This window comes from Lethenteron reissneri, chromosome 20 (assembly GCF_015708825.2).
Source record: "Lethenteron reissneri isolate LAM-NWPU_2019-01 chromosome 20, ASM1570882v1, whole genome shotgun sequence".
Lineage (NCBI taxonomy): Eukaryota > Metazoa > Chordata > Hyperoartia > Petromyzontiformes > Petromyzontidae > Lethenteron > Lethenteron reissneri.
Window position 1 is genome coordinate 6,449,424 of NC_083798.1, and position 15,789 is coordinate 6,465,212.

At 57.7% G+C, this 15,789-nt stretch overlaps 1 protein-coding gene across 1 annotated transcript; it reads left to right on the top strand.

The window, feature by feature from the left end:
• The first annotated feature begins 358 nt into the window (after positions 1 to 358).
• Positions 359 to 5,068, top strand: LOC133344472 (uncharacterized). The gene is given in 3 exon segments (XM_061554449.1): positions 359 to 1,771; positions 3,472 to 3,681; positions 3,683 to 5,068. Coding segments are annotated over 3 exon segments (1,896 nt in total). The 5' UTR covers positions 359 to 1,023; the 3' UTR covers positions 4,621 to 5,068.
• Positions 5,069 to 15,789: the final 10,721 nt, after the last annotated feature.

Below are 15,789 nucleotides of genomic sequence, written 5' to 3' on the forward strand. Positions count from 1 at the left end.
GTACATCATCGGCCCCATCAAGCCCATCACCTTGATCCTGGTGCGCTGTAGCTAACCGCCCGAGGTGGACACTTCGCGCTGTACGCTCTGCGCATCGTGACTCATTACGCCTAACAGATGGGGCTCACGACTCCCAGGGCCGCGCGACGCGCACGCGGTAAGTTGCCAGTTGAACCTGGCGCAATTATTATTACAGTCGCCGCTCCTCGTGTGTGGCTCCCTCGTGGCTTTTCCCATCCCTCCTACCGCCTCCTCCTCCCTACCGCTTTCCTCACTATCACCCCCCTCCTCTTCCCCCTCCCCACCTCCCGTTCAATGAGTCCCTTGGGTCCAGGACGCGAACTCAGACCCGCCCCTATACAGACCCTGACAGCCACCACCACCACCAATCAACTATCCACCCAACACGCACACACACCCACGCGCGCACACACACACACACCACACACCCCACACACACACATCCTCCAGCCCCCACCTCCGCACTCCTCACCAAAGCGTCAGACTCCGCGGCACCAAATCGCCTCCGGCTCTCTCCAGCCTCCTTCTAAAAGTCACTCTCGCCAAATTCACTCTCCGCTTTGCCCTCACACACAGACGCACACACAGACGCACACACACACGCGCGCGCGCACTTTGCTCACACACACGCGCGCGCGCATTCTATTAGCACGATTGGCTACATACGGTGCGAAAGAAGTCGAACATACGTACAATTTGGGGCGTCTTTCTATTATAATTCGTTACGTAGATGCATTGTTAACGTGGACTCTGATGGCTTTCATTGGAAGATATTGCGACACGCAGTGTAGAGCAATCGAAGGGGAGTTATCCTTAAAAGCCACAAACCGCGTTTCGTGAGATGACACGGGACGTCATTGTTACCACCACTGCGACTTCACGTAGCTTAAGGAGCACAGAAGAAAGTTGACTCACCAATGCCCGGCTAGTGCGACGAGCTTTCATGGCTGGTTGATGACCATCATCATCACCACCACCACCACCATCATTATCATTGTCGTCATGGGAGTGATGATAGCGCTGACGGTGGCATTATCTGCGATGCTGGGCTGCGCTCGGAGCTCTCAGCCGATGGACAACCTCTCCCTCTCATCGTCCACGCGAGTCCAAATTCCCGACGCGGGCGCTTGCTGGACCTGTTCCCTTCCGCTCCAACACGAGCTCCATCAACGTCGTCACCATCACGAGGCGACGACTCACCAGGAGCAGCAGCAGCAGCAGCAACAGCGTCGACATGAACATCAGGATCGTCAGCACTACGACCATCATCAGCAGCAGCAAAGCACGAGGCAGCGAGGAGAGCTTGCCTCGATCCTCACCGAGGCCGTGAAGCAGCACATCCTTGCCCGACTCCAACTGCGCGCGCCTCCCAACGTGAGCACGCGCGCGCCCGTGCCGCGCCGCGCTGTGCTCAGCGCGCTCCGGCGCCTGCACCACCACGGGGGGTCGCGACCCCTAACGGGGGCCCCGGCTCACGGGGTCCACCAAACCTGGGCCGGACACGCACGGAGGAGGGCGGGGTACGCGCGCGACGACGACGCTTCCACCAGCGGCAGTAGTGACAAGGGGGGTCCTGCTGCTGCTGCTGATGATGATGATGATGACGATTATTATGATGATGATGATTATGATGAGGATGAGGATTATGATGATGGTGGTGGTGGACGTGCCAAGTATGGACACTCGTCTCGCCGTGGAGAGAGGAGGCAGCGCGGGGAGATGTCAGAGATCGTGAGCTTCGCGGAGCCAGGTGAGTGAGTGAGTGGGCGAAGTGAGTGAGCGAGCCTGGTGGGTGAGTGAAACAGGTGAGTGAGTGAGGCAGGTGAGTAAGTGAGTGAGTGAGCCAGGTGAGTGAGTGAGTGGGCGAAGTGAGGGAGCGAGCTGGTGCATCAGGTGACAGATTGAGGAAGGTGACAATATTCGGGAGTGAGCCAGGAGAATGTGCTCTGAAATAGGCCCATTTCCAGAAACGTCGCCCTTTGTATGTCCCCCCCTTCTATAGCAGTGGTATTTACGAACATGTTGAGCGCACGTACTTTTTGTTGTTGTCATTATTTAAATTTTGACGGAAGACAATTTTTTAGAAATGTCAAGTTGATTTTGTTTAAACCCAGACGAGAACTCTATACGAATCCGGGACCAAATGTCTCATCATCTATAAGAGTGGCATCGGTAACTCAGACGACAAAAAAAAATACCGTAGAGAACCCCAACGAACCGCTAAATTCGTAACCTCGGAGCGGTTGGCTACGTACGGTGCGAAAGAGGTTCGACATACATACGCACATCGAGGAACGGCGCTTTTGGAGGCATCTCGATCTATGAGCACGTGCAACGTTGTGCCAGTCTCCTGCTGGGAGGTTGCCATGCGGATCATGGCGACAGTTTGTTCACCATGCTTCACGTGTCACCCGCCACTCGTGCCACGTGTTCGCGATTGTCTCTAAGCTCGCGTTACACCGCAAACCGAAACCGCACAAGCCATGGCAGTAGGATGCGGACACCTGATGCACGAATGGAAACTTAGAACAAAAAAATTCGATTCTCCAGCAGCGTGCGACTGTGGTCATCCACAACAGACCGTGCAACGTGTCACGGCGCGATGCCCCGATCCACACACATACGAAGGAGACGTCATCACGGCGATGATGACGACACAATCCGCTGACGCGGTTGTCCGGCTCGACCGCCTGAATCTGACATTGTCGTCGTTGCTCTGCATCAGCAGCCGTACGAATTAAATAAATGAAATCAATTGCCTGGAATCGAACTCAGGTTTCGTATCGCATGGCGCTATCCACGTGTCCCAGTGGCTCTCAACCTATTTGGTAGACCCCCCGCCCCGTCTCTCCCCCAATCAAGACCATTTGTTCCGCCCCCACGCCTCTCATCTTACTAAAGGCCAGAAAACACAGAGCTATAGAGACATCACGTGTCCGTGCCTCCGGTCAAAACGCGATGCGACCATGGCTCGCGTTGTGAATCCGTGGCGTTTTTAAATCCTTTATATTAAGTTCACTTGCTTGCTTGCTTGCGTGCTTGCGTGCTTGCTTACGACCATGCAAATCTTTCGGTCGTTTTTTAACCCACTTCCCGTGATCTAATCGAGCTGACATTTTGCACACAGACTCGTTGTGCGTGACAATAAATTTTCGTGATTTTTTTTTCCAAAATGTTTAGGGAAAATATTTTAAATATTTAATGGTGGCAGACAATCATCTGACCCATAGGTGGCAGCCATCGCAAGCCAGAGGACGAGAGGACTCAAGCCGCCACGCATATAAAGGATTTATAGTGAAAAACTTTGTTTTTACGGGTTAATTTTTTCCTGTCGCTGCATTGTGGCGCCGACAAAGCGACATTTCTCCTGCACGGTATCCGTAAACGCAGGACGCGACCCCCCCCACCCCCCCCATGTTTCGTGGTTGTCTCTGAACGCGAGGAGTGCAGACCGCGGATGGAGCGGGGAACTCCGCTTCCACGTGCTGGGCGAGGGCGGCCGTCGCCTCCACGTGAACCAGGCGTCGCTGTGGCTCTACCTGAGGATGGAGGGCGCACGCGGTACGGCAGGAGGTGCTGCTGGCGGCGGGGTCAGGGGCGGCGGCAGAGCCAAGGGTGGGCCCAGAGGTGGAGCCAATGTTGAGGCTGGTGGACGAGGAGGAGGGAGGAGGCGACTTGGATTCGTCATCGGCATCAGCAGCAGTAGCAGCGGGAGAAGATAAGACCAAAAGTAGCGATGTGACGGGAGGTGTGGACAGCAGGTCTGGTGGTGGTGGTGCGGATGGTGGGGGCACAGCTAGGAGCAACCCTCGGCACAAGTGGCACCACCAGCAGCAGCAGCAGCACGAGCGGCAGCACAAGCAGCAGCACAAGCAGCAGCGGCAGCGGCTAAAAGCACGAAGCCGGCAACGCGCCGCCCTCGTCACGGTGAGAATCCAAGTGTCCGGTGCGGCGCCCTCCTCCCCCTCCTTCTCCAAGAGGCTGATGCTGCGGCGGGCGAGCTGGCGCGCCGTGCCGCTGGAGGCCGCGGCCGTGCGGGCCGCGCTCGAGCGGGCCGGGGGCCGCGTCTCGCTGCGGGTGTCGTGCCCGACTGCGGGCCCGCGGGAGTGGCGCTGGGGCCGCGCCGCGTCTCTGCGGGGGCGGCGGCGTCGGCGGCGCGCGTCGATCCGAGCGCGCACCGCGCATTCCTGCTGCTGCGCGCACGCGACAGCGGAGCGACGCGCGCCAGGGGAAGGAAGCGACGGCGAGGGACTGGAGTGCGACGGCGTGGCGGCGCCGCTCTGCTGCCGCAGGCACTTCTACGTGGACTTCGGGGCCATCGGCTGGGCCGACTGGATCATCGCGCCCGCGGGGTACTTCGCCAACTACTGCGAGGGGAAGTGCCCCGCGTTCATGAGCGGCGCGCTCGGCACGGCCGCGTCCTTCCACAGCGCCGTGCTGAGTCAGTACCGGCTCCGAGACACGACGGCGCCGGGCGCCGGCTCGTGCTGCATCCCCACGCGCCTCAGCGCCATGTCCATGCTGTACTTTGACGAGGACCAGAACATCGTGAAGAAGGACGTGCCCAACATGATCGTGGAGGAGTGTGGGTGCGTGTGATGGGTTCGTGCTTTGGGAGGGGGGCAGGTGGTGGTGGTGGGTGCGTGCACGGTCGGTCGGTTGGTGAATGGATGGTTGGTGGAAGGGTGAGTGGATGGATTTGTGTTTGGTGGATCGATGGATTGATTGATTGATTAATAGAGGATTCATGGATGGATGATATTAGAGATTGGCAGATGGATGGGTGGATAGACTAAACGATAGATGGGTAAGTGGATTGAAAAATGAGAACAGATGGGCGTAGGAAGGAATGAGTGTATGGCTGCACTTGGATGGAAAGTTGCATCTGTAGATGATTGGTGGATTAATGGATGAATGGATTCGTGTGTTGAGGTTGTGAATAACATGGTCCGAAACGCATGCAAAGACAAAGATCACCCGTATAGCCTTGACAGACCATTAGGGGCAAGTTCTGCAAGCAAGAGCATATGAAGGCCGGCACTGCACACAAGGGAGTGGTAGGGTGGCCTGGCACCACTCCCGACCGCCTTTGTCTCCCTAGTGGCTGATGTTTATACATCAGCACCAGGTACTACACGTTTGAGGCTGAGTCGAACTAGGGGAGGCCTAGGACCGGTTCAAATAATCGTCAGCGGTGTTGGTCCGTGAGCGGCAATCGAACTCGCGTGGCCGGGTCCGTAGCGCGCCACCGCTCCCCACCACTGCCCGCTGCAACGCAATGCCCACCACCACGACCACCACCACCACCACGACCACCACCACCAGCACCACGACCACCACCACCACGACCACCACCACCACCACGACCACCACCACCACGACCACCACCACCACCACGACCACCACCACCAGCACCACCACCACCACCACGACCACCACCACCACGACCACCACCACCACCACTCACTCGCACAATCGTCATCGGCAAAAAACCGATTGAGTGGCGCCACACGTGCCGTGTCGTGAACAAACGAGCACGTGGGACAAGGACATGGCGGAGTGTGACCGCTGGTGCGGAAGCAGAACGACACGGGAACAACACCGCTACCGTGGCCACCACCATCACCAGCAGCACCAGCAGCAGCCATCATTAACCCTGCCACCAACCACCAACATCACCACCACCATCACCACCACCACCACCAGCAGCAGCAGCCATCATTAACCCTGCCACCAACCACCACCATCACCACCACCATCACCATCACCACCACCAGCAGCAGCCATCATTAACCCTGTCACCAACCACCACCATCACCACCACCACCACCACCATCACCACCACCACCAGCAGCCATCATTAACCCTGCCACCAACCACCACCATCACCACCACCAGCAGCAGCAGCCATCATTAACCCTGTCACCAACCACCACCATCACCACCACCATCACCACCACCAGCAGCAGCCATCATTAACCCTGTCACCAACCACCACCATCACCACCACCACCAGCAGCAGCCATCATTAAGCCTGCCACCAACCACCAACCACCAACATCACCACCACCATCACCACCATCACCACCAGCAGCAGCAGCCATCATTAACCCTGCCAACAACCACCAACATCACCACCACCATCAGCAGCAGCCATCATTAACCCTGCCACCAACCACCAACATCACCACCACCATCACCACCACCATCATCGCCGTGTAGAAAATGAATTCGCTATTTTGGATGAGCCTGATGGGACCGTCACCTGCCACCTGATGTCTCGTCACTCCGCGTTCACGTGTCCACGTGAACCAGGTGAACTCGTGGCGAAACGGAACGCAGATCTCACGTGCGAGGCCAAGACCAGCCTCGGGAGTGGAAGCGTCGCCTCTGACCTCGCCGCCACGGCGATGCGCAGCGCCCCCTCTGTGACCCCACGCTTTGTGAGAGGTCGACAACACAGTGAATTCGTGCTACTAAGGGGGTCTCTGTAGAGGGTGTCAATAGGTCTCAATTGAGGGCGATGGCTTCCATGATCCGTGCTCCACACAATTTGAAATTCTATTCCGCCTACAAATGTTACTTGTGAATCGCTCTCCCGTATCGCCCAGCTGAGTGTCACTCGAATTCAGGATGTTCCAAACACCGGTGCTCGCATTACCACTCTCCTCCGTTTAAATACGAATTAAGTCCTTACCCGCTGCACGCAGCTGACGATTGCCGAATACGTCCCATGCAATGGAGAGGAATCTCCTTAGGTGGAATCGGTGTGCTGTACGTCACGTGATGCACACGTACATACGTGCACACACAGGGTTCTATCTCTGCCACGTGGGACGTTTACCAATCATCAGGCGTGTGCGACGACGTTTGGTGAACGTGGAAAGTTCCGCCGTGGCGTGCCAGTGAGGCTGGCTGGAGTGGACGAAGCCTGGCGTTTCTGCCGAGCGAAGGGCCGAAACGTCGAGCGGCCAGCAACAAACAGCGTTATGAATGTTGTAAAAGATAAAGAGTTTGTACGCCTGTTGCGCTGAGCAAACCTACAAGGGCTTGGTGAAGAAAGGGGACGGTCGAGACATTTGCAAGGGGGTGAGCAGAGCGAGGAGTGTCGGTGTGGACCGCACAGATGAGAAATCACCGATGGTCACAACTAGTGCCAGAATCAAGCTCCCAGGTCACAGCTGGTAAAAAGGGTGATTCTCTCGTCAACACCCACCCGATATCCCTCACCCCTCCGCCTATGGGCTGGTGGCGCTGCATAGAGAGGAGAGAGTGTGCGGGTCCACTCCACATGGCCCTCCACCTGTGTGCGAATCTCTAAATCAGTGTTCTTCATTTTTCGATTCAAAGCTTTCGTGACTGCAGGGATACAGCTATTCTTGTTTTTTTTGTCGGTAAAGTCACGTAGAAGGGACGGCTGCTTGCGTCGTGAGAATTTTATTGCTTTATTTTTATTATTGATTATTTTCCTTCTACGTTACTTTACCGAAAGAACCAAGAAGAGTGTTCTTCAGTGCAAGGCCCGTGGGCCACTGGCAGTCCCCTGGTGGCCTTCAGTGCGGCCCCTGACAATACACAACGACACGTGACAAACACCCCATCGTGCTGTCAGACCTCAATGGTTTCACATGTGTGGCTGGCCCTCACACTGATGATGTCCTATCGGCGAAAGTGGCACCCCCCCCCCCCACCCTCTGAATATTAGTGAAGAACACTGGTGTACATGAAGCCACGCGGATGAGACTGTGTAAATCTCTGTGTCTCTGAGGTCACCGTGGAGGAGGCGGCGATGTTGACAATGCCATTTCTGAATGCAGTCAAGGTTAAACGATGTGACCCAGGTGACAACACGCAGAGATGATCTCTCTATCACTTTACGAGGGAGACACGGGGACGTCGGTTAAATCCTTAACCAAGATGAGATACTCACTTGCGAGTCAAAGTCTGTTAGTCATCAAACTTGCTCGAGTAGCTGTCATTGTACACAGTCAAGGAAGCTCAATCTGACCGGAAGGAGCCAAGGACCTACGGCTGTTGATGCACGACCTTTGACCGAGTGAGAGAAAAGAAAAAACCCAAAACCCGTGACCGAAAATTATATATTTTTGTTGTGTTTGTTTGGTATCCCTCACCCGCACCTCCGATTGGCACGGTTGGCCACGTACGGTGCGAAAGAAGTCCAGCGTACTTACGGTTTAGTGACAATTCAGCGTCAGAAACGGAAAACGCCTCCGATGACTTCACACGATGTCTTACTCTGGCAAATGACGCCGCAATGGTCATTAGCGTTCACTTTTACAGCACATGTCGCTGTTTGTTTGACGGTAACAGATCGGATGAACTTTTCTCAAGCGGCTTTAACCGCCGGGTATATATATATATGTCCAGGTGTACATTCATATTCTCCGCTTGGCTCTTAGTGCCGCGTGTGTATTGTAGAGTAGGCTCGCTAATAAAGCTCCACGTGGGTGGTGATGGCGCGAGACGTCCGTGTGCGTTGTGGCGTCAGCTCGGCCTGCGATGCAGTGAGCGACTGAGTTGGGTGAACGCCTCACGCACTCACCCCCACACTCACCCCCACACTCACCCCCACACTCACCCCCACACTCACCCCCACACTCACCCCCACACGCAACCCCACACTCACCCCCACACGCACCCCCACACTCACCCCCACACTCACCCCCACACTCACCCCCACACTCACCCCACACTCACCCCCACACTCACCCCAACACGCACCCCCACACGCATCCCAACACTCACCCCCACACTCACCCCCACACTCACCCCCACACGCACCCCCACACTCACCCCCACACTCACCCCCACACTCACCCCGACACTCACCCCGACACTCACCCCGACACTCACCCCAACACGCACCCCCACACTCACCCCGACACTCACCCCCACACTCACCCCCACACTCACCCCCACACTCACCCCACACTCACCCCCACACTCACCCCACACTCACCCCAACACTCACCCCAACACGCACCCCCACACGCACCCTCACACTCACCCCCACACTCACCCCCACACTCACCCCCACACACACCCCCACACGCACCCCCACACGCACCCTCACACGCACCCCCACACGCACCCCCACACTCACCCCCACACGCAACCCCACACTCACCCCCACACTCACCCCCACACTCACCCCCACACGCATCCCAACACTCACTCCCACACTCACCCCCACACTCACCCCCACACTCACCCTTACACTCACCCCCACACTCACCCCCACACTCCCACCCCCACACGCACCCCCACACGCACCCCACACTCACCCCCTCACTCACCCCCACACTCACCCCACACGCACCCTCACACGCACCCCACACGCACTCCACACTCACCCCCACACGCACCCCCACACGCACCCCCACACGCACCCCCACACGCACCCCCACACGCACCCCACACGCACTCCCACACTCACCCCCACACGCACCCCCACACGCACCCCCACACGCACCCTCACACGCACCCTCACACGCACCCCACACGCACCCACACGCACCCCACACGCACCCCACACTCACCCCCACACGCACCCCACACGCACCCCCACACGCACCCCCACACGCACCCTCACACGCACCCCCCACGCACCCCACACTCACCCCCACACTCACCCCCACGCACCCCACACGCACCCCCACCTCACCCCCACACTCACCCCACGCACCCCCACACTCACCCCCACACTCACCCCCACACCCCCCACCTCACCCCACACTCACCCCCACACGCACCCTCACACGCACCCCACACACACCCACACTCACCCCCACACTCACCCCACACGCACCCCACACGCACCCCACACTCACCCCCACACTCACCCCACACGCACCCCACACGCACCCCACACGCACCCCCACACTCACCCCCACACGCACCCTCACACGCACCCCACACGCACCCCACACTCACCCCCACTCACCCCACACGCACCCCCACACTCACCCCACACGCACCCCCACGCACCCCCACACGCACCCCACACGCACCCCCCACTCACCCTCACACGCACCCCACGCACCCCACACTCACCCCTACACGCACCCCACACTCACCCCCACACTCACCCCCACACGCACCCCACACGCACACCCCACACTCACCCCCACACTCACCCCACACGCACCCCACACGCACCCCAACCACCCACACGCACCCCCACACGCACCCCCACACGACCCCACACGCACACCCACACTCACCCCCACATCACCACACGCACCCCACACGCACCCCCACACTCACCTCCACACGCACCCCACACGCACCCCCACACGCACCCCACCACGCACCCCACACTCACCCCCACACGCACCCTCACACGCACCCCACACGCACCCACACTCACCCACACACTCACCCCACACGCACCCCCACGCACCCCACACTCACCCCACACGCACCCCCACACGCACCCCCACACGCACCCCACCGCACCCCCACACTCACCCTCACACGCACCCACACGCAACCCCACACTCACCCCTACACGCACCCCCCACCATCACCCCCACACTCACCCCACCAGCACTCCACACGCACCCCACACGCACCCCCACACGCACCCCCACACGCACCCCACACGCACCCCACACGCACCCCCACACGCACCCCACACGCACCCCCACACTCACCCCCACACTCACCCCCACACGCACCCTCACACGCACCCCACACGCACCCCACACGCACCCCACACGCACCCCCACACGCACCCCCACACTCACCCCCACACTCACCCCCACACTCACCCCCACACGCACCCCCCACACTCACCCCACACTCACCCCACACGCACCCCACACGCACCCCCACACGCACCCCCACACTCACCCCCACACTCACCCCCACACGCACCCCCACACGCACCCCACACGCACCCCCACACTCACCCCACACGCACCCCCACACGCACCCCTACACGCACCCCACACGCACCCCCACACTCACCCCACACGCACCCCCACACTCACCCCCACACTCACCCCCACACGCACCCCACACGCACCCCACACGCACCCCCACACTCACCCCACACGCACCCTCACACGCACCCCCACACGCACCCCCACACGCACCCCCACACTCACCCCCACACGCACCCTCACACGCACCCCCACACGCACCCTCACACGCACCCCCACACGCACCCCCACACGCACCCCCACACTCACCCCCACACTCACCCCCACACTCACCCCCACACTCACCCCCACACGCACCCCCACACGCACCCACACACGCACCCCCACACTCACCCCCACACTCACCCCCACACTCACCCCCACACTCACCCACACACGCACCCCCACACGCACCCACACACGCACCCACACACGCACCCCAACAAGCGATGCAACGCATGCACCTACACAGATCCCCCCCCACCTCCACACCCCCCCTACCGCAAGCTCCCAAAGTATGGTGCGGTGTGCCTGTGTGTGTGTCTGTCCCTCTACGTATCCATCTCGGTATAAGTGTCACATATTGTGTTTGGCGATTCTTGTTTGTCTGTGTGAGCCACCCCGTGATTATTACCAAATCTACCATCGCAGGGCCCTCGTGAACACGAGTTTGTGAGACTCAGCAAGGCTTTCTTAAGAAGACAAATGTTCACTAGTTTCGTCGCTCTCTCAAGCCTGTTCACCAGCCCTTGCATGCGGACAACAGCCTCGACAGCGAAAACCTCTCGAAAGTGAGCGCATCATCTCCACTCGCAGAGCACGTGATAGGACGACGCCATCGGTGTGCCCGTGTGCCATTGAATTCACGTAGTAGACAATGTCAAGAAAAAAATTCGACGGGCTGCAAGGTCACCCAAAGCAGACGCAATCGGTGACCCACCCACCTTCCCGTGCCCTTTTGCGTGCCAAGTCTACCACGCGCTCTGCCCGTGGTGAACTTGAGCTCTCTCTTCTCGTTTCTCGGACAATTGCTTCAGAAAATTGGATGGGGCAGGGTCAACGGAAGACCGCTAGCTCACGCTGTGGAGTTCTGCAAAAATTTCCGAATGAAAGCCTCATCGGGGCCCCCCGCCACTGCTCTCCGCACGGCTTTGTCCTGTCAACAAAACTGGTGGTGGCGGTCGCGGCGGCTCCATCATCAACCGCTTCAGTACACAATGAGCGCTCGCTGGGACATTAAAGGTGACGACGACCCACGGGCACAAAGCGACTGCGACCAACCGACCAGAACAATAGACCGCGTCGCGTGAACAAACTGCATTGTTCTACGCCCGCTCTCCGACGCTGGTCGCGCGCTACTCCCGAAGCTATCATCACGTGGCTCACAAACTAAACACCCTGGAGGTGTAATCACGTGCCCTGTCTGTACCTGCGGCTAGAACAGGAGGCGGCGACCTGCGGATCCGGAGCCGCTCGCACGCGGCACTTTAAGAACTGCTTTGCGGCTCTTGAAATGTTGAGGAGGGGGGGGGGGTTACCGAATTGTTCTTTTTATGCAGACCCCTGACCATGGGAGTCCAGTTTACCATGGGATTCCAGTTTACCGGATTCCAGTTTACCATGGGATTCCAGTTTACCATGGGATTCCAGTTCACCATGGGAGTCCAGTTTACCATGGGATTCCAGTTTACCATGGGATTCCAGTTTACCATGGGAGTCCAGTTTACCATGGGATTCCAGTTTACCATGGGATTCCAGTTTACCATGGGAGTCCAGTTTACCATGGGAGTCCAGTTTACCATGGGATTCCAGTTTACCATGGGATTCCAGTTTACCATGGGATTCCAGTTTACCATGGGATTCCAGTTTACCATGGGATTCCAGTTTACCATGGGAGTCCAGTTTACCATGGGATTCCAGTTTACCATGGGAGTCCAGTTTACCATGGGATTCCAGTTTACCATGGGAAACCAGTTCACCGTGGGAGTCCAATTCACCGTGGGAGTCCAATTCACCATGGGAGTTCAGTTTACCATGGAAGTCAAGTTTATCGTGAGAGTCCAGTTTACCGTGAGAGTTCAGTTTACCGTGAGAGTTCAGTTTACCATGGGATTCCAGTTTACCATGGGATTCCAGTTTACCGTGAGAGTTCAGTTTACCATGGGAATCCAGTTTACCATGGGAGTCCAGTTTACCATGGGAAGGGGTCGCAAACCTACGGCTCCAGAGCCGCACGCGGTTCGTTCAGGAATGCTTCGTGACGGTATTCATTCAGGACCTTCTCATCTTCACATTGCATTGCGGCTTTTGAAATGTTGAGGGTTTCTTTTTTCCGAAATCGAAAAAATCTTGGCTCTTCCCGTCATTTTGGTTGCCGACCCCCGGATGAGAAGAATGATTTTCCACGAGCAAACACCCCGCAGTTCAAACATATGCGACTTATCCAACACAACGGTTTCGTTCGCGAAACAACAAATATTTCATCACCTTCAAAGTAAGGACATTTCAAACCCTTCGCGCGCGTTCTGGCTCGAAGCCGCTTGGCCGATCGGTGAGCCGAGCGTGGGTGTTGCCCACGCTCCCAATGTCCACGTGGCCGCGAGGGGGCGACGGAGTGCCGGGAGCCGCGTTGGTGTTCTCCTCCAACGGCACCGAGTCGTCTCTTCTCGCGCATGGCGATGGCAGCAATACTCAAAGTTCAGCAGCCGAATCCCGATGTCGAGCGTCTCCTGCTAGCCACGACGAGAGAGCTTCAGGAGAGAGTGGGAGACAGTGGGAGTCTCTTTGCTTTGCATCCTCCAGACCGCAGCGGATGACTCCACGGGGCCACAGTTTGGGTTGCGTGGCCACGTGCCTCACGTGTTGGTCGCGTCACCCGACTCGCAACCCGCGGCGTCGTATCGGGCCAAGGTTGGACGTCGTGAGTTCGAATCGAGACGCGATCAACGAAACAGACGGAGTTTGAGTTTCAAACAACGCGAGCGCGAAGCACAACACCTGCGTTGCGTATCGTGCACAATCCATCAGCAGCCTCTCGAGAAGCGCATGGTGGTTCTTTTGTTTGAAGTCACCATCCAACAATAGAAATATATCTCGTGAAGCAAATGTGAGCGACTGACAGCCGTGATGAAGTGATAGGCAACTGCGTTGCAAGTGAGTCGAAGACGAGAGGACCACGATGTTCATATTCAGGAAATGCTGACGGTGTTCATTTTTTCTTTTGCATAATGCACGCGGCTTTGTGTACACGTGGCTTGCGTGTTGTTTGAAAACCCGTGGATTTTCCAGGGCGCCGCAATTATTGCGTTCAAATGTTGCCGACGAACACTGCTTTAGGATTTCGGCAGAAAAAACAACAACAACAACAACACGGGAGACGCGACGCGGACGCGGGACACGTTTGACCCCAACGAAGTTGCTCATCGGCGAGGCTAATTCTGGGGGCATTCCGATCGGAAAGATGACTGACAAGGGAGTCCGTGTACATTGCAGGGGTTCGCTAATGCCGTCGGCTCATCCGTATCGTCTCTGGCTCGCGATCTTGCGCGTTCATCGAATCTCGTGCGTTTGACCCACGGGGTTGCGGAGTTGAGAGCCTTTGATTCCAATTTGCATCTACAAGATCTCGTGTGTGTGTGTGCGTGCACGCGTGCGGTACACGTGACGTGGCCAGGCCGATTCAAACTAATCGGCGCTCTCCGAGCCAACTGGAGCGTGCGCCGCGCGTAATCGTTTCATTGGTGCTTCACGTTGAATGACCGTGGTCACTTGTTGCCAATCTACTGGTGGGCGAAAGTCTCCCAACGCCGGCGAGTGTCGGTCAATTCAGGTTGTTTGACCGTACTTCACCATTGTGGCCTGTAGGTAAATGAATTGGTCTCGGGAAGAACACGCCGCTAGAAGGGGATGATTGTCAGTGGTCCAGGAAGAATGACGGCGTGGCAAGCCGAGGAATTGTAAATCGTGGTGAGGTTCGGTCAACCACCACCATCACGGCGTGGGGAGGCCGCTATCCAGCCAGCAGTGGATCGACAAAGCACCGTCCATGATGAATTTTATTGTTTGAATTGGACCTGAAACCCGCTAGAAGGGAAAGCGCGCACCCTGCACACCGCACCATTTCGACGGTTCGACTCAGAATTTGGCACAGTCATTCAATCGATACAATAAGTGGGCGATTGGTGTTCTTTATTTAACCTATGCAGGAAATACCCGGGGGGGGGGAGGTCATTGTCCCATTCGTAAAGTGGTACATTGCGTATTGACATTTAGTAACGACGTGTGCACTGGGAGCTCTTCAAAGCCACAGACGGAACACATTCAGATGTTCAGTGAAATGCCCCCTCAGGGATTGTGAGACCGAGAATTCGAGGGAGAAAACTGAAGCACCCGGAAGAAAACCCGCCACGCATCCGAGGGGGGGGGGAAGCCACCCAAAATGTTCCACCCGCACAGATTCAAAGACCCTACTTGCTGTACTGCCATCTCCTGGTCCTCAAGCTCGCAGGCCAGCGGATTTGGGAGTTTCACAAACCTCTTGCGTGATCCACCAACCATTGCCTCCAAAGCGCCGCGTTACAGGCACGGACCACGAACGCCCCGGGGCTCATTCATCCGCGACTCGACCTGCGATTGTCATGATTCGCATTGATGAGATGTCGGCCCCTGAGAGATGTCACGGCGACTGCGCGTCCGACGCCTCGGTCTCTTGCGGCAGCGGCTGTCAAGGCAGGCAGCGTCACAGACCAACAGACGGACAGCTTCGGAGCGCGCGCGCCATCGCCTTTAACAGGCTGTTGTTAGTGAGCAATTTAACAGACTG